The sequence below is a fragment of the Pseudopodoces humilis genome, chromosome 29, assembly GCF_049639895.1.
Source record: "Pseudopodoces humilis isolate 2021_Gansu_Grassland_sample_001 chromosome 29, ASM4963989v1, whole genome shotgun sequence".
In the NCBI taxonomy this organism is placed as follows: Eukaryota; Metazoa; Chordata; class Aves; order Passeriformes; family Paridae; genus Pseudopodoces; species Pseudopodoces humilis.
Genome location: NC_142228.1, coordinates 4,280,926 through 4,303,409, shown reverse-complemented (window position 1 = coordinate 4,303,409; position 22,484 = coordinate 4,280,926). Strand labels below are relative to the sequence as shown.

Below are 22,484 nucleotides of genomic sequence, written 5' to 3'. Positions count from 1 at the left end.
TGTGATTTCTTGGGCTGTAGAGGCAGCACTAACTTCGATGGCTCTGAGCCCAGGCTTTGCTGAATATCCTGGCATCTCTCTCCTTCCAAGCAGAGTCCCATCCTCCCTCTGTCCCGTTGTAGGGGATTTGCTGCACTGGGAGCTGCTCAGTGTTACCTTGGGAGGTGCAGGTGGAGCGCTGGGGATCCCCCCACACCTCCCAGTGCTGCAGCCCCTCTGCTGCTGCTGCACGGAGCTGAATCCTTCTGGTGAACGAGCCCAGGGGGCCGGGGGGCTGTGGCCAGGCTGATGATTGAGGACAGTTATCCTGAAACACATTTTTTGTTCTGTCATGCTCCCACATGGCTGTGCTGTGAACAGACCTCAGATCTGTTGTCCTCAAAAAAATGGTGGGTGGTTTCTCGCTAGAATTCCAGACTGGTTTGTGTTGGAAGGGACGCTAAAGATGATCCTGTTCCACCCTCTCACCTCTCACTATCCCAGGTTGCTCCAAGCCCTGTCCAACCTGCCTTGGACATTTCCAGGGATGGGGCAGCCACAGCCACTCCCTCCATCTTTCCATCCCTCCCTTCATCTTCCTCCCTCACTCCATCCTTCCTTCCTTTTCTCCCTCCCTCCTTCCCTCCATGACAGCATCGCCCCCCCCATGCAAACCCCTCTCCCAGACAAGTCCTTTATCCTCTGAGACATTTTATTATCAGTTTTGCTTTAGATTAAACAGGCCTTCAGTATATAAAAATAATGTATACAAATGAGCAGTTAATGGTTTACATTTCTGGCTTAAAGGCATTTATAAGTTACACATTCATTTCCCATCCCTCCCCGGACACGGAGCCGGCGCTGAAGCAGCTTAAATACAGCAGGAAGCAGCGGCTGCTCTGGCTGAAGCTGGGACGAGCGAGGAAGGACGGCAGGAGGGACGGGAGGAGGGAGGAGCGTCCTCGCATGGGGACGAGCGGGGCCCGTTTGATGAAGAAATCGTACAGAGAGGTTTAATTGCGGCATTGCGGGGTCGGGGTTTCTCAGCAGCAGCGGGGCAGGGGAGGGAGCGACAGGCTCGGGTCCGGTGCGGTACCGAGAGGTTCGTGCGGCTCCCGGGCCTCTCCAGCCCGGTGGCAGCAGGGACCCCGCAGCCTTTGGGGTCGCGGTTGCTGCGGGGCTGGGGCTGGGGGCTGCCGGCACCTCCTGCGTGTCCCACCCCACAGAACGGGGAGCTGACAGTCCCGGGATATCCCAGGGGCTCCAGCCCCGACACTGAAGGTGGATGCTGGGGATGAAGGAGGGCGGAGGTGCCTCCACCTCGCCGAAACTTGTCCCTGCTGCCGATTGCCGCAGCTTCGGAGCCTCCCCTGCGGCGAGGAACAGCCCAGCGCTGCTCGCCACAGCCTTGAGGACACCCTGCGTGGGGGTGTTCCAATCCCCGCTGCCGCAGCGCAGAGAAATTTGAAGGAAGACTTATAAAATCATGTAAAATAGCACCGCTGCCAGCCCCTGGGTCCGGGAGGTGCCCGGGTGGGAGCTTTGCAGCAGCTCCTCGCTGGCTCTGCAGCGCAGGAGAACGCGGGTCTGGGAGGGCTCTGCGGGGCCGGGGGAGGAGGGGGAGATGTGGGGGAGCGCTGTGTGCCTGGCTGGCACCCCCTCCCTTCCCTCCCCTCCCGCAATCCAAGGCACCGGCACGCTGCGGGTGGGACACGCCGGTGCGCAGGGCTGACCCCGCGGCGCCGGGGTAGGGATGGGACAGCCCCGCTTTTCCTTCCAGGACAAGCAGGGGCGCTTTCTGTGCTTCCCCCTCCCTGACCGTAGCCAGGAGGGGCCCCCCAGCCCTGGCAGCCCGGGAGAGGAGCTCAGGGACACGGCCAAGCAAGCGCCGGGGGTGCCTGTGCCAGGCCCGGGCAAGGCGGAGCTGGCGCATCAAGCGGCTGGAGCAGCTCGGAGCGGGCACGGTCCCTCCACCCCGCCGAGCCCCGGGCTGAGGGACTGACATCCTGCGGGCCCATCTGCGTCGGGAGGATGGTCCTGGCCCGCTCCTGGAGCTGCAGGGACGGCGCCGGTCACAGCGCGATGTCCGGCGTCGCCTGCAGGCTCTGCCCCGCCGCCCGTTTCTTGGCGCTGCCGCGGGCCTTGTCCCCCCGGCGGTACGGGTTGTTCCGCAGATCTGCACCGGGGGAAGCGCAAGGGCCGGATCAGCCTCACTGCCCACCGGGGATGGCCGGGGTCCTGCCACCCGTCACATTAACGTGGAATGGTTTGGGTTGGAGGGACCTTAAAGGCCACCCGGTGCCACCCCTGCCATGGCAGGGACACCTCCCACTGTCCCTGGGTGCTTCAAGCCCCGTCCAACCCGGCCTTGGGTTCCAGGGGCAGCCCCAGCTGCTCTGGCCACCTGTACTAGAGTTCACCCTCACAGGAATGAATTATTTTCTGAACCTTCAACCTAAAGCTGTCCTTTGTTCGTTTAAAACCCTTGTCCCCTGTCCTGTGTCTCTGCCTGGCTGTCACCCCTCTGGGAATGAAGAACCCAGGACGGGAGGAGCAGCAGGCACCGAGCATCAGCCCGTGGGACCCCGACCGGCGGCTCCCGGAGCCCAGCACCGCACCGGGGCTGATCCCGGTGCCCCCGGGGTCCCGGCGGGGAGGGGGGGAAGCCCGGCAGCCCCCGCCCGCCTGCGCCGGCCCCGCTGCCCCACGTTACCTACAGAGGACTCTCCTCGTTGAAGCCCACGTCGCAGAAGAGCCGGGACGAGCGTTTGCCCGTCCGAGCCGTGAAAGGGACAGTTTTGAGAGCTGAGCAGAGCGATCCAGAGACAGCGAGAAGGAGCAGGAGGAGGAGAGAGGAGGAAGAAGCAGAAGAGGAGGAAGAGATATGAGACAGGGAGGGAGCACTCGGCAACTTTGCCATGTGGGATGTGAAGGTAGGTCTGATCCCTGTGATGGGGCTTGGTGATCCTCCAGCTCCTGTGCCAGCCCCTGCAGCCCCCAGCTGGGGTCTGTGATGTGGGGACACCTGGCTGCTCACCTGAAATCATCTCTCACCTGAAATTATATCCTCAATGGCCCCGTCTTTGCCTTCGTAGATGAGTGGCTCCTTCACCATCTGCTTCCTCTTCAGCTCAGCAATCATGTCCATCTGCTGCCTCCTGGCCTTCTGGATAGGCAGCTGGGGAGGGGACAGGGTGCTTGAGTGATGTGATCACACCCCAGAGGAGATGGGGAACCCTCACCTTCATCTCCCACCCAGCTATCCCGCCCCAGGACCACTCAGGGCTGGGGCTGGGACCCCACCAGGACACAAACATGGGGGCACCTTCACCTCGGGCTGCTGCTCACTGCCAGGGGAGACGGCTCCTGCCTCTTTGGCTGCGGCCTCTTGTTTCTTCCACAGCTCAATGTCCTGCTCTGCTTTCTTGGGAGAGGGGCAGGAAGGGTGTGCTGAGCAGGGGAGTCCAGGACTGCAGCCCCCTTCCTTCCTCCCCTCACAGCCCCCAGTTCACCCCAACACAATTCCAAAATCTGACCATCCCAAAGGCATTTCTGAGCCCCACGAACCCCAGCCTTGCCTGTGACTTCTGCTGATTGCTCCAAAGTGGGGTCAGGTGCCCCAGACCTCCTCCCAGCCCTCAGAAACAGAGAACCCCATGCCCACTCCTACCTTGTAGGCTCTGATGAAACGCATGAACATGGGGAAGAAGGTGGTGGGGGGACTGGTCTTGGGGTTCTCCCCGAAATACTCCACAGCTGACTCATACGCCTCCTGTGGGCAGAGACACCTGATCTGGAGACTGGGGCTGGGTAATGGTGCCCATCCCATCACCCACCACCTCTTCCCAGCCCATCCCACCACCCCATCCTGCCCCATATCCCTCCTGCCTGTCCCACTGGACCCACATCCCGAGCAGAAGCCTCTCCCACAGGGCAGAGGTGTGAGCAGAGGGCACCCCAGGGTGTCTGTCCCATGCAGGGAAATGCCCCCATGACCCCATCCCACCCCAGCACCCACCTTGGCGGTTTTGCTGTCAGCCTGCAGCTTCTCCATCACCTCTGAATTGACCTTGAGGAAGTCCTTGAGCACAGGGCTGTCATCCTGTCTCATGAACTCCCTGCGGGTCAGCTCCATGCCCTGCTGCAGGCTCCGCACATCTTGCAGGACACCATCCAGGGACACTGCAGGAGGTGAGCAGTGCAGGGTCAGGGCAGGCTCAGAGTGCCAGGGGCTGCCTCGACCTTCAGCCCAGGGCCCGTGGGCACTACCTGTGCCTGCCTTGTCAAGGAAGTGCAGCTCGGTGTGGAAGCCAGTGAGCTCCGGGTACTTCTCCATGATCACCCGCACCAGGTAGTGCAGCAAGGTCTGCTTGCGGTCTGTCGACTTCATCTCCAGGAGCTGGGGCAGGGCAGAGTCAGCCCCGACCCGCAGCCACCACCCCTCACCCTGCTCAGGGCTGCCTCTGGTGGCTCTTAATCCTTGTGGCTGGGTCTGTATCCCTCCGTGCCTCCACTCCCACAGCTGGATCTGCATCCCTCCATTCCCACAGCTGGATCTGCATCCCTCCATTCCCACAGCTGGATCTGCATCCCTCCATTCCCACAGCTGGATCTGCATCCCTCCATTCCCACAGCTGATTCCCATCTTTTCCATCCCCATGGCTGGGTCTGCATTGCTCTGTCCCTGCAGCTGGTTCTTCATCCCTACATTTCCATGTCTGACCTTCCTCTATCCCCACAGCTAATTCCCATCTTCCTTCATCTCATCTTCCTTCATCGAGGTCCTTGAAACCTTTGACCTCTACATATCATGTCTCCATTCTTCCAACCCCTTCGCTGTGTATCTCCATCCCTTTGCCTCCTCCTGTTGCCTCTCCAGCCCATTAGACAGTCTCTTTATCCCTCAGTCCCCACAGCTAAACCTCGTCTCCCTCCATCCCAACTGCTGCTCCTTGCATCCCTCTGTCCCCACAGCAGGTTCCTGCATCCTTCCATCTCTGCAGCTGGCCCTTGTCTCCCTCTGTCCCCAGGGCTGGTCCCTGGCAGTGCCCCCATCATCCCACAGTGACCCTACCGCATCAAGGCTCTGCAGCCGGAACCCGTAGGCAGCTCCACGCTTGCTGCTGTTCATGTAGTTCCCAAAGGCCAGGACAATCTGCGGGGACACCACGGCTTGGGGACACAGGGCCAGGAGGGCACAGTGCCTACAGACACTGCCACCCTCTCTGCGCCCATCGGGGCCACCTCCCCACAAAGTCCTCACCTCGAGGATGTGGCGCAGTTTGCTGGAGGACTTGAGGGACATGGAGGCGGCGATGATGGCGTTGAGTTGCTGTGGGAGGGAGGGAAGGGTGTGAGTGTCACCGTGGGAGCGTCACCGTGCAGCCCCCGGCCCGCCCGTCCCCGGCGCACACCGGCATCAGCAGCTGGGCCGTGTCACCGAAGCTGCCCAGGAAGATCATGACGTTCATGCGCTCGGCCAGGCGCGGGATCTTGCTGAAGCAGATCATGAACTGGTCCTCGTCCGAGAGCTCCTCTGGCGGCTGCTGGTCCCGCTCGAACTTCCCGATCAGGTTCCGCTCGTACTCGGTGGGCAGGAAGCGCAGCAGCAGCTCCAGGAAGTCGAGACTCAGGGCCTGCTGGTCATACCTGCAGGGAGGGGACACCCCTGGCACTGTCAGGCCCTGCCGTGGGTCTCAAAGCCCCCCTGTCACCCCCGGCTGGTTCCATCATCCCTCCACCCTCAAAGCTGGTTCCCACATCACTCCACCTTTCTATACCTGGACCCTGCATCTCTCTATCTCTCCATATGGATCCCTCCATCTCTCTGTCTTTGGTCCCCACATCCCTTCTTTTCATATCTGGTTCCTGCATTCCTTCATCCCCATAACTGGTGACACAGTGTCTGGAGAGTCTGTCTCTCTCTATCTCTGGCCCTTTGTCTCATCTCATTCCTGCATCTTTCCACCTCCCCACCTCTAATCCCTCCATCCCTCCATCTCTCTGCATCCCCATACCAATCCCTGCACCTCACCCTCCACCACCCCAAGCCCTTGGTCCTGCTGGGCTGTGCCCGACCTCATCCCTCCCGGGAGGAGCACTCACGTCTCGATGGCCGTGCAGATGTCCTGGACACTGCGGCCGCCCTTGCGCAGGGTGATGGCCAAGTTCTTGGCGCGGTTGGACTCCATGAGGGTCACCTTGCTGGGGGCCTTCTGCGTGGCCTTGCTCTTGAGGACACTGATGTCCAGGGCAGGGCCCTGTGCCTTGGTCTTAAACTGCTCCTCAAAGTCACTCATGTCCAGCTCCTGTGGGGACACAGGGCTGTGGGCACGGTGGGGAGGGGCACAGGACATCTGGGTGAGGACAGGGCCAGAGCACCGTGAGGGTGAGGAGTGAGGATCAAGATGAAGCAAGGGGATGAGGATGGAACAAGGGGACAGGGAGGGGTAAGGAGGGGGTGAGAGGATCAGAGGATGGAGATGAGGAAGAAGAAAAGGACAGGATGTGAGGATGCCGATGGAGCAAAGGGACAAGGACAGGGTGAGAGAAGCAGCACGCCCGTCCCATGTCCCTCTCCATGGTGCTAAGGAGTTTTCCTGACCTCCAGCTCTTCCTGTAGCCCCGTGACACCGCGGGTGGGTGCAGGGTGGGCACAGGGCAACCTCAGCGTGGCCTGGGGCACTGACCCCCAGGCACCCTGTGCCCAGCCCCTTGTCCCGTGCGCTCACCTGCAGCACCTTCTCATCGTTGAGCTCGGTGAAGACGGTGCCGTCGATCTGGCTCGGCTTCAGGGCCACCCAGTTAAAGACGGGCATGCGGAACTTGGTCTGGATCGGCTTCTTCACCTTCACTGCAGGGTCACAGGGACGGGGGCACGTCACAGGGAGGGGGGTCCCAAACCCACTGGTGGGTGGGTGCCCCCAGACCCCTCCCAGGGGACATCCCCACCATTCCTGGGTCACACTCACCTGAACTGTTGGCAGTGGGGGGGACACCCGGCCCGGCTGGGGGCTCCCCACCGAGGGGTGGGGGTGGTGGAGGGGGGGGCACGGGGCCCTCCGGCCCCCCCGGGAGCGGTGGGGGGGGTGGTGGCGCTGGGGCCCCCGGGAGTGGGGGAGCCGGGGGTGGGGCAGCACCTGCGGGCAGAGGGGGTGCGGGGGGTGGGGGAGGGATGGGCTCAGCCCCCGGCAGAGGTGGGGGGGGTGGAGGGGGTGGGGGCGGGGGGGCAGCAGGTGCTGGTGGGGGAGGTGGGGCTGGAGCCAGAGCCGGAGCATCTGCAAGGGAAAGAAGAGGTGGGTGAGACGGTGACACAGCAGGGCACGGTGCCACCACCACGCTCCCTCTGCCACCGCATTACCCCGAGTTCCCGGGCACATCCCCACAGCCCCGCCTCAGTTTCTGTGCCCCGAGGCTCTCTGCCAGCCCTCCTTGGTGCCAGGTGTCCCCGCCGGGAAGGGGACATCCCCCTGCACCCACGGTACCTGTGCGGGTGGTGTCGGTGGTGGCAGTGGCCTCTCCAGAAACCACGGGGGCTGCGGGGGTTTCTATGACAACGGGGACAATTTCGATGGCGACGTCTCCGTCGGGCCCACGCAGGATCTGCACCAGCCCCTTCTCCTCGAGCTCCGCCAGCCGCCGCTCCAGCGCCAGCCGGTAACACTCCTGGGGCTGCGGGGACGGTGGGCTGGGCGGCCGCGGGGGGCTCAGCTGCTCCTGGAGAGGTGACAACCCCCGGCAGGTCACCGGCGTCCCACCGCACCCCTCAGAGCCCGGTCCCTCAGCCCCAGCCTCGCCTCAGCACCCCCGGCTCACCCGCAGCGCCTCCAGCTCCCGCCGCGCCTGGCTCAGCTGCTTCTCCAGCTCCGCTATCTTGGCCATGGAGTCGTTCTCCGCATCCTGCAGCTTCTCCGTCAACTGTGGGGGACGAGGCGCCGCCGCTCAGCCCCGTCCTCATCCCTCCCTCGGGCTTTGCGTCAGTGGCTCTGCCCACGCGCCCACGGCCCACCTGGCTGACGTGCTCCTGCAGCTCCTCCATGTGCTCCAGCACCGCCGTCTTGGTCTCCGAGTCCTCCAGCATGGCCCCCACATCGAAGACGTTGTCCAGGTAGGCTTGGATCTGCACCTGCAGCTTGTCGCTCTCAGTGAGGCGCAGAGTCTGCCGAGGGACAGCCGGCGTCACTGGCAGCGCCGACGGCACCCCCGGCAGCCCCACCCTCGGGATCACCCACCTCCAGGTACTGGTCCAGCCCCAGGTGGGTGAACTCGTACTGCAGGAACACGCGGAAGTTCATGTTCTCCACCGAGTGCACCACGATGTTGATGAACTGCATGCAGGCCACCTGCAGGGACACGGCCCAGGACACGGCCCAGGACATGGCTCAGGACATGGCTCAGGACATGGCTCAGGACACGGCTCAGGACACAGCCCAGGACACAGCTCAGGACACAGCTCAGGACATGGCTCAGGACACAGCTCAGGACACAGCTCAGGACATGGCTCAGGACACAGCTCAGGACACGGCTCAGGACACAGCTCAGGACACAGCTCAGGACATGGCTCAGGACACAGCTCAGGACATGGCTCAGGACACAGCCCAGGACACAGCTCAGGACACAGCCCAGGACACAGCTCAGGACACAGCTCAGGACACAGCTCAGGACACAGCTCAGGACACGGCTCAGGACACAGCTCAGGACATGGCTCAGGACACAGCTCAGGACATGGCTCCATGTGGCCAGGGCACAGCACGGGGCAGGGGGGCCCTTGTGGATGTTGCCCTGGGGGCAGCATGCGGGGTTGGTACCCTGGGGAGTGCATGGGGATTTACACAGTCCTGGGGACATGGTGGCCTGGGGACAGTTCAGTGGCTTAGAAGCCTCTGGGGACAGCAGAGCAGCGTGGCAGCCCTTGAGACATGGCAGCCCTTGAGACATGGCAGCCCTTGAGACATGCCACCCCTAGGACAGCACGGTCACTCAGCAGGCCCTGAGGACACGGTGGCCTGGGGAGAGTTTTGATGGCTCAGCGTTCCTTGGGACGTGATGCCACAGGGACAGTGTGGTGGCTTAGGAGCTCTTGGGCCGTAATGGCCTGGGGACAGTGCAGCAGCCTTGGTGACGTGACACCCTGGGGACAGCAGAGCACGGGCCCCAGCAGCCACTCACCATGAAGTCAATGTTGGTGTCCTCATTTCGGAAATACTCCATCAGCTTCTCGAAGCGGTTCTTCTCCCCGCAGACCTGGGGGGGGAGCAGAGGGCTGAAGGCCAGAGAGGACATGGCCAGGGGACATCCAGGGGGGTGGCAGGACAGGGTGACACCATCCCAACCCTGACCGGTGCTGCCAGGCACCCAGCCCAGCTGGGACATGGCCCTGGGGACATTTGGTGGCATGGGGACATCAAGCCCAGTGAGTGGAACATCCTGAGTGAGCCAGAGATTTGAGGATGGTGCAGGGTTCTGCCACACGCAGGGAAACTGAGGCACAAACCCAGCTGGAGCACAGATGTTCATGTGGGGACTGGATGTCCCTGCTGGGGACTCACCTCCTTGAAGTTGTCAAAGGCAGCCAGGATGATGTCGTGGCCACCTCGGACCAGGCAGACAGCGGCCAGCAGCTCCAGCACCAGAGCCTTGGTCCTGCAGAGACACGAGGTGTGTGGGGGTTGGGGCCGCGGGGTGGGTGAGGGGAGAGGGGGACAAGGGACAACAGGGGCCAGGGCAGCTCCTACCTGGCGTTCTTGTTGTTGAGGCTCAGGGTGATCTCGTTGACACAGGCTGGGTGGTTCATCACCAGGCTGAAGCCAGACTTGGGGGGGAAAAGGAACATTAATGGGCTCGTGTGTCCCCCCGGAGACACTCCAGGAGCGTGGGATACCCTCGTGCCACGTCCCCACCAGGCAGGAGGCTGAGTGAGGACACCTCAGAGCCGGGGGATGCAGACCCGGTCCCACCCCGGAGCTGCCACCGCAGGCGCGGGGGATCCCGGGGGAGCCCCGGGCGGGTCCCGCGGATGCCGCCCACTCCCACCTGGTAGTTCATGATGGCTCGGAGGCACATGATGCACACATGGACATCGTCCTTCTGGCTGACGAGCCGCGAGTTGCGCAGCGTCTTCCTGCTGTGCGAGGGGTTCAGCCTGGGCGGGGAGAGCGAGGCTGAGCGGGGCCCGGGGGAGCCGCGGGCGCAGCGGAAAGCGGGGAGGGGACAGCGCAAGGAGGTGCCAGCGGGGACGGGGGGACACCGGGGGACCCGGGCGGCTGCACCCCAAGGGAGAAACCCTCGTGCCCGTGCCCATCTAGAAGCCCTGGGACTGGGGGGTGACGTGGGGTGGGTTTTGGGGTCCCCTCGTGCACACGGGTGGTCTCGGAGGCTCACCGGGGCGGGCAGGAGCTGCCGGGTGACCTGGGGGCACTGTCCCCATCGCTGCCCGGGGCACCGCAGGGGACGCTGGGGTGGACGTGGCGGAGGAGGGTGTGGATGTGCTGGTTCGAGAGGCAGCAGCTGGAGGCGCGTTAGAGCCTGCAGGACAGGAGGGAGAAACGGGGCTCCCGCGCCGCCCGGGGGACACCCGCGCTCGGGGACAAGGGATGGGACCCCCTGCGGGTGCCACGTCCCTCCTGACCTGTCCCTGGGGCTGGGAGGGACACCCCGGCTCCTCCGGAGCTGCCGGCAGGCGGCGAGGGACTCCCGGCGTCCCCGGGGTGCCGCGTTACAGCTCCTGGGGTGACCGCGGTGGGGTGTCCCTGGGACCCCCCCGCCCACCGGGGATGCCCCGCAGGCCCTGTCCCCAATAGCGGTGACCGGCGGCGGGGTCCCGTGGGGTGTCCCCGTCCCGCCGGTGCCCCGTCACCTACCGTCAGCGCATCCCCGGCAGCGTGCAAGAGAAGAGCGGGGTTAGACGGGGCTGCGGGCGAGCGGCACCAAGCGAGAGCCACCAGCCACCAGGACCGGCTTGGGGGGACACAGGCCCGTCCCTCCGCCCCGGGTTTAAACCAGGGGGCTGCGATTTGCTCCCCCAAAATCTCCAACACCCCCAATTTTTGTGTGTTCTTGGTTTAACCAGAACACCCCAGGACGGTGGCTGTGCCGGGGTGGGGACACGGATCCAGCCCAGCCCCTGCTCTGTCCCTGGGGGCACACAGGAGGATGTGGCTTTGTCCCCACCCTCAAACCAGCAATGGACACCCATTTTTAGGACCGGGCCTGCGTCTCCCTGCCAAGCCCCTCTCCAAGCGCGGCGCGGCCGGGGATGCAGCGAGGCGAGAGCGGGGGACACAGCACAGGGACAGGGGGACACGTGGGGACGGGACCACACGTTACCTTACAGTGAGGGGCCGCGGTTTGGAGGAGCCCTGGGTGGGGGACGAGGAGGTGCTTTTGTTCAGGTCCTCCAGCGACCGCTCCTTGCCCTTGTCAGAGCCGGGACTGTTCTCTGTGCTCTCCATGTCATACCTGGTGGCCCGTGGGGACATGGGGACGGGTGAGACACGGCACCCCCACACGGGCAGATGTCCCTCAGGGATGTTTGGGATGTTCTGCTCAGCCCCAGCCATGGAGCACAGCCCTGAGGAAAAGGGAGCACCCCCAGGGACCTCCCCCAGCCCCAGGGGAGGCTGATCCCAGCCCTGGGGACAGGGCACCCGGTGGGGACGTACGCGACAGAGCACTGGGCAAAGGCGAGGTACTCCAGCAGCACATCCAGCCCCTTGTTCTCCTCGTTGAGGAACTCCTGGACCCAGCTGGAAGGTGCAGAGGGTTAGAGGGCTCTGCCAACCCCCACATCCTCTCTCCCCCTGCTCCAGCCACTCAGCAGAGCCACCCCTCGGTCAGAGGTCCCCAGAAAGGGTGGAACACTCTGGGAACATGAGGTGACACCACGAGCTGGCATTTCTCTGAGGCCAGGTGAGTGCCGTGGTGAGCCTGATACATGGAGGACTCAGCCCAAGGGCTCTCCGGTCACCACTGTCACCGCTGCCACTGCTGCCACCACTGTCACAACAGGACAGCCTGGCCCTGGGGACCGTGGGCACCCACAAGGGGCCAGGACAGCCAGGGTGGGGCAGGGTCCCTCCTGGCACCCAGGGGGTACCAGAGAGCCAAAATGGGGTTCAGACCCCATGGCACCCCCAGCTGCCTCAGCACCCTCAGCCTCCCATCAGAGCCCTCCTGGGGGGGCAGGATGAGGCCACATGCTCCAGCCAGAGCCAGCAGCACATCCATCCCCATCCCAGAGACAACGGCAGCGGCTGGGTGACAATGGCACCCCGCCCTTACCCGATGTAGTTGGTCCTCAGGGAAATCTCCAGCTCCCGGAGCACCTGCGTAGACTCCTGCACTCTCCTCTTGAACTGTGGGACGGGGACAGCCATTGGCACCGTCCCTGTGCCCAGCCTGGGATGGGGGCCAGGGGACCGTGCTGCAGTGGGGACCCCTCACCTTCCTGCTGACACCACCCGTGTCCAAGTAGCTCTTCAGCTTTTGGATGTAGGCAGACGGGGGGTTCTTCACCTGGAAACGCTCCTACGAGCCCAGAGAGAGGCTGAAACTGCTGTGGCGTGGGGACGTGCCACTGTCCCCACAGCAGCCACAGTGTCCCTGTCCCCACCCCAACTGCATCAATGCTTAATGAGGTTAATAAGGTGCTGTGTCAGTAACGAGATGGATGTCGGTGCTTGGTGCAGTCACATTGATGCCCAAACCATGCCACGAGTGGCACCTGGGGACAGGGACAGCACTGGGGACCCTGTGAGCTTGGACCTCACCTGGTCACAGATCAGCTCCCACTTCTTCTCGTTGTCGTACTGGTTAAGCAGCTTCATCTTGTCTGGGGGCAGGTTCATGGAATTCTGTGGGTGAAGGGTGTCAGAGCTGGGGGTCACCCCAAAAACACCCCTGGGATGTAGCACCCCCTGCTCCCCCGCACTGAGTGTCCTTGCTCAGCAGTGGGAGCACCAGTGGGACGTGGGGATACCCGTGGAAGGATGGGGATGTTGGTGGAAGGATGGGGACACCGGTGGGACATGAAGATTCCAGAGAGAAGATGGGGACACTAGTGCAAAACTGGGGACAGTGGTGGAACAGTGGGGACAGTGTTGGGAGGATGGGATCGTGGTGGAAAAGTGAGAACAGCATTCTCAGGTTGGGGACACTGGTGGGGTGATGGGGACACCACTGCTCCCAGGATGTGACCACCCCATGTCCCCACTCGAGGGTCCCTCAGGGGAGGGCAGGGGGTGCTGGTGGGGGACACGAGGAAGACCCAGACACATCCATCCATGAGTGCACCACGTGCCCAGTCCCAGCAGGGCCACACGGGGTGAGGGACAGAGACCCCGACTGGTGACACAGCTGAGGGACCCAGGAGCCCCCGAGTCTCCCCCACCACAGGTGTGTGATGAGACCGTGTGGGGAAATCAGTGTTTATTGAGAGGCAGTGATGTCAGGGCCTGGTGTGTCCCCACGTCCCTCCGTGCCACCGTTGCACAACCCCAGCCCCCACAGCCACCGCAGGACGTGACGCCGTTTCCGCTCCTGCCACGAGCGGGATGCAGCTCCTGCCTCTGGGCTGCTCTGCTGAGGGACACCATGGGGTGACCTTCATGGGACACCCACCATGGCCTGGGCCAGGCTGCAGCTCAGCTCGGCTCACAAGTGATTTCTTTTGCTAAAAGACACAATTTTTGGTGCTCCAGCTCATCTGGAGAGAACCTGCAGGCCAGCATGACGACACATGGAGCAATGCACAGCCCCAAGCCACCCCTAAATCCCAGTTCTGAGGTTCCCTGGTGAGGAGGATGGGGACGTGGGGTGCATGCCGTGCTGGAACAACCACATCCTTGGAGGAAGGCATCTCCCAGGGCTTTGGTTGCCCACAGAAGAGCAGGTCCAAGGGGAGAGGTGCCACTGTGGTGGGCAGAAACAGAAACCTCTCCACCACCTCTAGGGAGGACCTGTCAAGCTGCTTTCACAAGAGCTGTGGGTGGGAGGGACTGGCTTTGGCTGGGGCTGGCTGGCACGGAGAGCTGGGCAGGGGGTACAGAAATGGCCTCATTGTGAAGCCACTGGAGTTGCTGGGTGGTTCTGGGATGGACAAGGTGACAGCAGCACCTGGCTGTCCCCATTGCTGGTGGCCGAGCTGGCATCCTCAGCATGGATGAGGGTCAGGCCAAGGGACAGCGCTGTGCCAAGAGGGGCCACACACCCAGACACCCCAGCCAGGGCTCTGGCACACCCCTGGCACCCTCTGGCAGCCCTCAGGGCTCTGTGGGACACCCATGGGTGCCCTTGGCAGGGAAGGGATGGTGGCACCTGCCACGTGGACCAGCTCTAAGCAATCACATGTGGCACCTGGACAAAGCAGGACCCTGTGTTGGGACGGGACCCAGCAGGAGGGTGGGGCAGGGGCTGCCGGGCTGTCCCTGTGGAGGTGGCTCTGCCCCGAGCCCCGCGGTCCCTCCCTTGCGGGCAGGATGTGGCACAGGTCGGGTACAAACTGGGTGGTGGCTGTGCCCCGGGTGGGCTTGTGGTGCCGGGGAGGAAGCGGCTCCGCTGAGGAGCCTCAGCCGGCAGCGCAAAGAAACCGGTTCTCATTTCCTGCCTGGGAGGGGGGACCGGCGGTGGGGGAGGTGGGGCAGGGTGGGAGGTGTGGGGCAGGGTGGGTGATGTGGGGCAGGGCAGCAGCCAAACACCCCAGAGGTATCAGAGGAAGAACTTGGTCCTCCTCCTCCTCTTCTTCCTCCTTTGGGGACAAGGATGGAGGAGCCACAGTGACTTGTCCCCCCTGCCATCATCCAGCACCCAGCACTCTCATCCCACCCCTGCCCGAGGCTTCCTCACGGCCCCACATCACTGAGGGGATGCCTCCAAACGCTCCCCAACAGCTCTGCTGTGCCACAAAGTGCCACAGAGCCATGGCCAGCAGCAGGGTGAGGCTGGCAGGGACCCAGCACAGCTGTGGGGTGAGCCAGGTTTTGCCCTGCACCGAAACCAAGGCCAGGGGAGGTGAAGCAGCACCAACATCATTTTCCAGTACGAAACAACTTTTCCTATCATGGCTGGCAGGGACAGAGCTATTTTGGGTGTCAGATCCCTCTTTTTGTTCCACACATGAGCGGGCAGCGCCCAGCAGAGCCGGGCTGAGCTGAGCTCTGCACCAAACCTGGCACAGAATGTTCCGGCATCCTCCGGGGAAGTGTTTGTGCTGCAAACCCCGCCAGGCTCAGTGTGAACCGGGCTGAACCTTGGCAGAGCCGTTTCTGGGGCACGGGGGATGTGCATCCACAGAGAGGGGATGGAAAGCCTTGGCAGCACGAGGGATGGGACATGACAGGCACAAAACCCTGCCACAGGGAAGGGGACAGGGCAGGGAACTGCCCCAGATGGCAGCTCAGGGGTTCTCTCCAGCTGCAGGAAGGACCAACATCTCCAGATGCCGGGTGACTGAGGGGCTGTGCCACTCCTGGGATGCTCCATCCCTCATGGCCAGAGCACCCCTGAGGTGGTTTGGGACATGGCTGGTCCTGCTGTGCCAGCTGTCCCATGGTGTCCCCTCCAGCGCCCCTGGCTGCCACTTTCTTTGGAAAGGACTTGCTTTCCTGCCTCTTCCCAGGGCTCAGTGCAAGGCACAGAGCAGGACCAGGCCCACCCAGGGCTCCCTGACCTCCCTCATGCAGCAAACTGGGCTGGGGGACACTGCCAGGACCAGTTCATCCCATCAGGGACTCCCTGGATGCAGCCAGACCCAAACCCACCAAGTGTTGGGCAGAGATGGCCACTGGAGGAGCAGATGTGTCCCCAGGACGGCTGGGGGTGGTGGGAGTGGGCTGGGCTGGGCCACCTGCAGCTCCAGCTCTGTTTTAAGAACAAGCAGAGGCTGCTGTAGCTCAAACCAGGCAGAGGAGCCTGATCCCACCAGCGTGCCCTCATCCCTGCTGGGTGCCTGCCTGCCCACCCCACACTGGGATGTCCTCCTGGATCCAGCAGCACAGGGGGCTCCTGCACCAGGACACTCTCCAGGCCTTGATCCAGCAGCTCATGGCTCACAGGCAACTTCCCACCCAGGACAAACCTTCCCTATGGGGACACCCTCCTGCAGCCCCACATCCCCCAGCCAGCCTTGGCCGCTGGAGCCGGGCTGGAGATGGATCCAGCAGGAAGCTGAGGATCAGTTTTGTTTCCTGGTTGAGCCGAGGCCGATGCTGTGGCCAGGGCTCGCTGGTGACCTATCCTGCTGCTGGGGCCAACAGCACATCTGAAAACATCTGCAAACATCTGCAATGGTGACGTTGGCCTTGCACTCCCCCAGGTCCTGGGAGGCTGCAAAGCCCTCACCAGACAAAGCTCCCAGCTGGAGCAGCCCCCGTCCCACTCAGCCACTGTTTGATTTTGACTCCAGCACACCTCAGCTCACAAGTCCATTCATATATTCCCAGTCAGTGTCTCCTGACATGCAAAGGGGGTAAAACCCTGATTGCTCCAAGCAGGAGTATCTGAGCATCCCTATCCCAGCAGCAAAGATGCTTTTCCTCTGCTCCATCCCAAAAAATCCACCTCATCATATCCCAAACCACTTGGCACAGGACAACCCTCCCATTGCTCTGCCAAAGCGGCATCTGCCACAGTGCCCCAGCTGGGAAGAAGCCAATTTTTGAGAAGAAAGTTTTGGGAAACTAAATTCCCATTTCTTGGCACAGAATGGGTGCATCCATCCCCTTCCTGGCAGCAATTTGGATCCCCCAGGCTCCTCCCTAACAAGGCTTTGCACCACCAGCTCTCCCAGTTCGGGATGTCCAGCCCAAAACTGATTTGCACTGAGCTCTCACGGCATCACTGTAACCATGGCAACGTGTGAGGTCTGGATCGTGTCCCACCAGGAGATTCCCAGCTCATCACCACCTGAGCTCAGGAAGCAGAAAAGTTGAATCCATAGTCAGGGAACGTGTTTGTGGTGGGTGAGGGCAGAGGGACCCCTGTCCCCATCCCCCCGGGGTTCCGCTGCCCCCACAGCCACGAGAATGGGGAAGGGACTGCGAAAGGAGGAAGCGGGATTGGGACAGCCGCTTTCACAAGACACGCGCTTCCCGTTGGGGCACATCCAGCCCCCCGAGTGCCCTTTCTCCTGGAAAAGGGCTTTCCCTCGGGATGGAGACAGAGAAGGTGGTGCTGAGGGACTGCAGCAGCGCTTTCCCCTTTTCTGACCATTTTTTGGTTTAGGATTTCCCACGTGCTGGAGCCCGCCCGGCTGAAAGTGCTCCTTCCTTGGGCCTTGCAGCGGAAACACCCAGAGGTCTCTTCCTGCCACCGCTGCTGTGACAGTCGGAGCCATCACAGGCACCAACACCCCACGCAGCCACCTGCGAGCACGGGACTCCCACGGCAAATCCCCTCCCCGGGAGCGCCACGGGGGTCCCGCCGGGCACAGCCCCTCGCTATCCTCCCCCTGCGGCTGCGGTGGGATGCTCATCCCCAAATAATCCCATCAACTCCACCAGAGAGAAAAGCTCCCAAGTCATTTGCGCTCGGGGCTGGGATGGGGGACCCCGCCGAGCAGATCCCGGCAGATCCCGGTGTGCCGGCACAGCATCGTGGGAGCTGCGCCCGCGGCTGCTCCCGGCACGGGATCGGCAAAACGGCTCCATCTCCTGCCAGGGGCTCGGGGGATTAAAGCAGCAATTATTTTTTCTCGGAGCGTTTCTGGGGAGGGCACGGATCGGGGCCGGGGCGCTGGCGGGACCCGGCGCTCTGGCTCGAAGGTCACGGCCGGCCCAGCCCGCTCAAGGACGGAGGGAGCGAGAGCCGCTCCCCCGCTGTTCCCAGCGCCTCCGGGAGCTGCCGTCCATCCGTCCATCCATCCTTCCATCCATCCATCCATCCGTCCATCCATACATCCATCCATCCCACGGGAACGCCGCTCCGGCATCGCCCGCTGCCCACCGGCGGGAGGCCGGGAGCGGTGCCGGGGCTTCCCCGGCTCCGGGGAGGAGGAGGAGGAGGAGGAGGAAGGGAAGGTGAGCGAAGCATCTCCATCCGCAGCAGCGGCTGCCTGCAGCACCCTCCGGCCCTGCCGCCGATCCCGCCATGGCGGAGCCTGCCCGGGCTCCGAGACTCGGGGTCACCGCAGGAATTTGGGGTCTGGATCCCCCCAGGGTAAGAGCGATGAGGGGACGGGAGCGGCTGGGGGTCAAACCGGGGCAGGGCTGAGTCCCCGGGGAAACGAGGTGAGAGCGGGGCAGTCATCATCATTAATAAGAATATCAATTAAATAATAAATCAAATAATTACTAGAACGATGAAATAGTGACAATACCATCATTATAACGATGATAATGATGGTAACGCCGCTAATGATGCTGATGCCGGCAGGGATGCTGAGAGACCCCCCCGGCTGGTCCGGGACCCCCCTGTCCCCCCCGTTATGTTCGGCCCCGTCCCCTCCGGTCCCCCCTGTCCCGCCCGTCCCCGCTCACCAGGACGCGGCCGAAGCGCTCCTCCAGCTCGGCGGCCGCGGGCATGGGCTGCCGGGGGGGCGGCGGGGCGGCGGTGCCGGGGGGGGGCCCGGGCTGCGGGCGGTGGTCGCGGGGTGCCCGGGGGGGCGCGCCCCCCTCCAGCCCCCCGGCCGCGTTGCCCATGGCGGGCGCTGCGGGGCTCCGAGCCCGGCTTCGTCCTCGCCCGTCCCCGCCGCCGCTCGCCGGCGATTGCAACTTCTGCGGGCGTTATCGCGCTATAAACGCTCTGCCCGCCCCCCCGGCCCCCGCCCCGGCCGCAGCCACAGCCGGCCCCGGCACCTGCTCGGCTGCAGGGAGGGAGCGGAGCGGAGCTGCTCCGGCGGGGCTCAATGCAGACATTTTATTTTATTTTATTTTATTTTATTTTATTTTATTTTATTTTATTTTATTTTATTTTACTTTATTTATGTCATTTGATTTAATTTTACTTTATTTATTTTATTTTACTTTATTTTATTATGTAATTTTATTTTACTTTATTTATTTTATTTTATTTATCATTTTATGTCATTTTATTTTTATGTCATTTTATTTCACTTATTTAATTTATTTTTTATTTCAGACTTACTTCTAATATCATATTTATTATACATTCTTAGTTTATTTTATTTTGCAATTTTATTCATTTTTTAAAATATTGTTCTGAGGTTTTCTATTTTGTTATTTTATTTTATTTTTATTCCTGTTTTGCCTTTATTTTATCCTGCCTTATTTATTTCATTATTTTATTCTTATTTTCAAATTTGCTTTCATTATATTTATTTAATAAATTTTTGCTTTAATTTTTATGTTCTATGTATATATTATTTAATTACATTTCATTTAACTATTTTATTTCAGTCTTATTCATCCTATTATTTTATTTTATTTAAAAATTAACAATTATTTATTTATTTAGGCTTTTTGTTTGACTTCCCTTTTATCTTACAGTAATTTATTACTCTTTTATATAATTTATTTTTATTTCATTTTATATTTTTATTATATTTAATTTATTTCTTATTTTATTTACTCTCTGGTTTCTTACCACTTAGAATTTTATTTTCCTTAATTTTTTTACCTTATTCATTCTATTTATTAATTTCCTCATTTACTTATAAATGTCATTCCATTCCATCACTCATTTTTTTGCAGGCAGTGGGAGAAGGGAGAGCACTCGGGGGGTGCTGGGCTCCCTCTCCCACCAAGGGAGCTCATCCCACCCCAGGCAGGGTCTGGGGGCTCCCTGGGTGGGGCCAAATCCCAAACCCTGTGATTCTCCTGCCGTGCCCCAGGCCGGGGCTCACAGGGACAGGGGACAGAGCTGGGCTGGCACCCACAGAGTCCCCAGGTGTCCCAGAGGGGCCTCAGAGCCCACGGCCCCGGCAGAGCCCCCTGGGCACCGGGATCGGGAGGTGGCACCGGGATCAGGAGGTGGCACCGGGATCGGGAGGTGGCACCGGGATCAGGAGGTGGCACCGGGATCAGGAGGTGGCACTGGGATCAGGAGGTGGCACAGGGATCAGGATGTGGCACTGGGATCAGGAGGTGGCACCGGGATCAGGATGTGGCACAGGGATCAGGAGGTGGCACCGGGATCAGGAGGTGGCACCGGGATCGGGAGGTGGCACCGGGATCAGGAGGTGGCACAGGGATCAGGATGTGGCATTGGGATCGGGAGGTGGCACAGGGATCAGGATGTGGCACTGGGATCAGGAGGTGGCACAGGGATCGGGAGGTGGCACTGGGATCAGGGGGTGGCACAGGGATCAGGAGGTGGCACCGGACTCCCCCCATGGACACGCAGCTCCTGGCCCGAGCGCGGCACATCCCGGGATCCTGCTGGGACCATGGACCCCGAGCCCTGCCAGGACACACCTGCTCTGCTGAGGTTCGGTGAGCTTCAGTGACCGACACTGAGATTTGGTGAGATTCACCAAAATTTGGTAAAACCTGGTGAGATTTGGTGCTTTTTAGTGAGATTCACCAAGATTGGGTGAGACTCGGTGAGATTCACTGAGTTTTGGTGACATTTGCTAAAACCTGAGATCCGAGGAGAGCGGTGCTGAGGGATGGGGACGGATCCAGAGGGGATCTGGGCAGCCCCAGGAGCTCTGTGGCCTGAACCCCCTGCCCCAGGCACTGCTGGATCCATCCGGCCCGGCAGGACCTGCCAGGTGTCAGCCCCGGCACCGCAGGGACCGGGGAAACGCGCCCGGCCTGTTCTGCCAACCTCCCCCACCCTCTGCAAACCCCAAACCCCGGGCAGGGGACACGCCAGGACAGTGGGCACAGATTCCCTGGAGAGATGTTGTCTCCATTCCATCGTCCCTGGGGATTTGGGGGCTGGGAGAGAACTCATGGACAGCTCAGCAGCACCAAAACTGGGGTCACCCATATTTGGGGTTGTTCTCATATTCCGAGGCTCAATTCCGCAGTCAAAATCTCTTTTGTTAAATATTTCAGCTTCTCATGAAATATTTTACATTCCATTTCTGGATCCAGGTTTTCAAGGGAAGGCACAGTGATCCTCTCTGGGCATGGGACAGCCACCCTGGTGCGGTCCCAGAGGGGGGAATATTGTCCCCTGGACCATGTGTGGGACCAGGGCTTCCATCCCACGCTGGCTCAGTGTGGACAGGGGACAGGGATTGTGGGGACTCCATGAGCACCTTGCTGCATGCCAGGATCACGGAATGGTTTGGAATGGACCTTGAACAGCTGCCAGTCCCACCCCTGTCATGGGCAGGGACATCTCCCACCAGACCAGGCTGCTCCAAGCTCTGTCCTTGGACACTTCCAGGGATGGGGCAGCCACAGCCGGTTTGGGATGAGACCCGAGAGCTGTCGGAGCATCCAGGCAACACCTTCCTGCCCTCGGCTGGAAAAGGGTGCGAGGAGCGGGGCTCGGAGCCCGGCTGAGGCTCTGGAGCCCCAGCAGGAGCAGGGCCAGACCAACAGTTCCATCTCCTGGCCGCGGGGAGGGCTGCGGGGACGGGGCTGGGAAAGCCGGGAGTGCCACGGGCAGGGACGCGGCTCCAGCGCCCTTTGCAGGGGGAGATGTTCCACGAGGGGTTTGGATTCTGCTGATTCCCAGCTGGAAACAGGGAGGCCAGGCTGGATTTTGGGCTGCTGGAGGTGTTTGGTGCAGGGCAGTCCTTGCACCAGTGCCAGCAGCAGGATGAGCTGGGGGATCACCCTGCCCAGCCCCAGGCACTGGGATGTCTCGGGAGATGGGAAACCACCCAGACCGTGGTTGGTGAGGGGACTTCACTGCTCTTCCCCTGGGTGCTGCACCTTGGGGTGAGGGTTCTTGAGCTCCTGTGACCTCCAAGAGCCTCCTGACCCCTCAGAACCTGGCTGGGACCTTTGGGAAGTGAGGACACTGAGTGTCCTCTTCACCTGGGGAGCTTTGCTGGCCGGTGAGTGCGTCCCAGCTCAGGTGGTCCTGATGTTCCCTCAGCATGCTCAGCTTCTCCCTCCATCGAGCCACCCTCACCTCTGGCTTGCCCACGTGGACAAGGATGTGGTCCCTTGTCACCACCCTGTCCTCATTCCCCCGTGGCTCCTCTCCTTTCACACGGTGCTTGGGACATCAGGGTGCTTACCCAACAACTCCAGTTAACCCAGGGCTGGTCACTTCTCGTGGTAAAAGTCCTTAAAAAAGCCAATCTAGAAATGACACATTCAAATAATCATCATTATGTGCCCAGGCCTACATTTTTTACATTAAGGCTGATTTCAGACACTTAACTTTGTTTTCTTAATTAATTTCAATTCCCTGAAAAACACAAGCAGGAATGGATTAATTTTTTTTCCCCCTGAATTTGCAAGTCCACAAAAAAGCACCCAATTTTTTGATGTTAGAGCTACCCAGGCAATATCCCCTCATCCAAACAAACATTCCCAGGTTTAGATTGCCCAGCTCGAGGTTATCTGATCCCCTGGCACTGAAGGAAAAGTTCCAGAAACTTGAGGGTATTTGGACTGCTGACCCCACCTGATGTTCCTCAGAGC

At 61.1% G+C, this 22,484-nt stretch overlaps 1 protein-coding gene across 2 annotated transcripts; it reads right to left on the bottom strand.

Annotated features, from left to right (window-relative positions):
* Window positions 1–1,919: 1,919 nt before the first annotated feature.
* On the bottom strand, window positions 1,920–18,611 carry FMNL1 (formin like 1). Of its 2 annotated transcripts, XM_088068091.1 has the most exons (28): window positions 18,450–18,611; window positions 12,747–12,830; window positions 12,421–12,504; window positions 12,259–12,332; window positions 11,640–11,723; window positions 11,305–11,436; window positions 10,360–10,485; window positions 10,012–10,120; window positions 9,714–9,790; window positions 9,528–9,621; window positions 9,148–9,222; window positions 8,211–8,321; window positions 7,988–8,137; window positions 7,795–7,896; window positions 7,464–7,695; window positions 6,951–7,256; window positions 6,711–6,832; window positions 6,085–6,287; window positions 5,394–5,628; window positions 5,243–5,311; window positions 5,054–5,134; window positions 4,249–4,378; window positions 3,998–4,161; window positions 3,650–3,751; window positions 3,311–3,403; window positions 3,034–3,157; window positions 2,693–2,784; window positions 2,028–2,155 (listed from the first exon to the last, which is right to left on the bottom strand). In XM_088068091.1, the coding sequence occupies exons 1-27, from the start codon at window positions 18,609–18,611 to the stop codon at window positions 2,693–2,695; spliced, it is 3,417 nt and encodes a 1,138-aa protein (XP_087924217.1). In that variant the 3' UTR covers window positions 2,028–2,155. The 2 variants fall into 2 exon arrangements, with proteins under 2 accessions (XP_087924216.1, XP_087924217.1); XM_088068090.1 differs by lacking the exons at window positions 2,693–2,784; window positions 10,360–10,485 and having other exon boundaries at window positions 1,920–2,155.
* Between the last annotated feature and the right edge of the window lie 3,873 nt (window positions 18,612–22,484).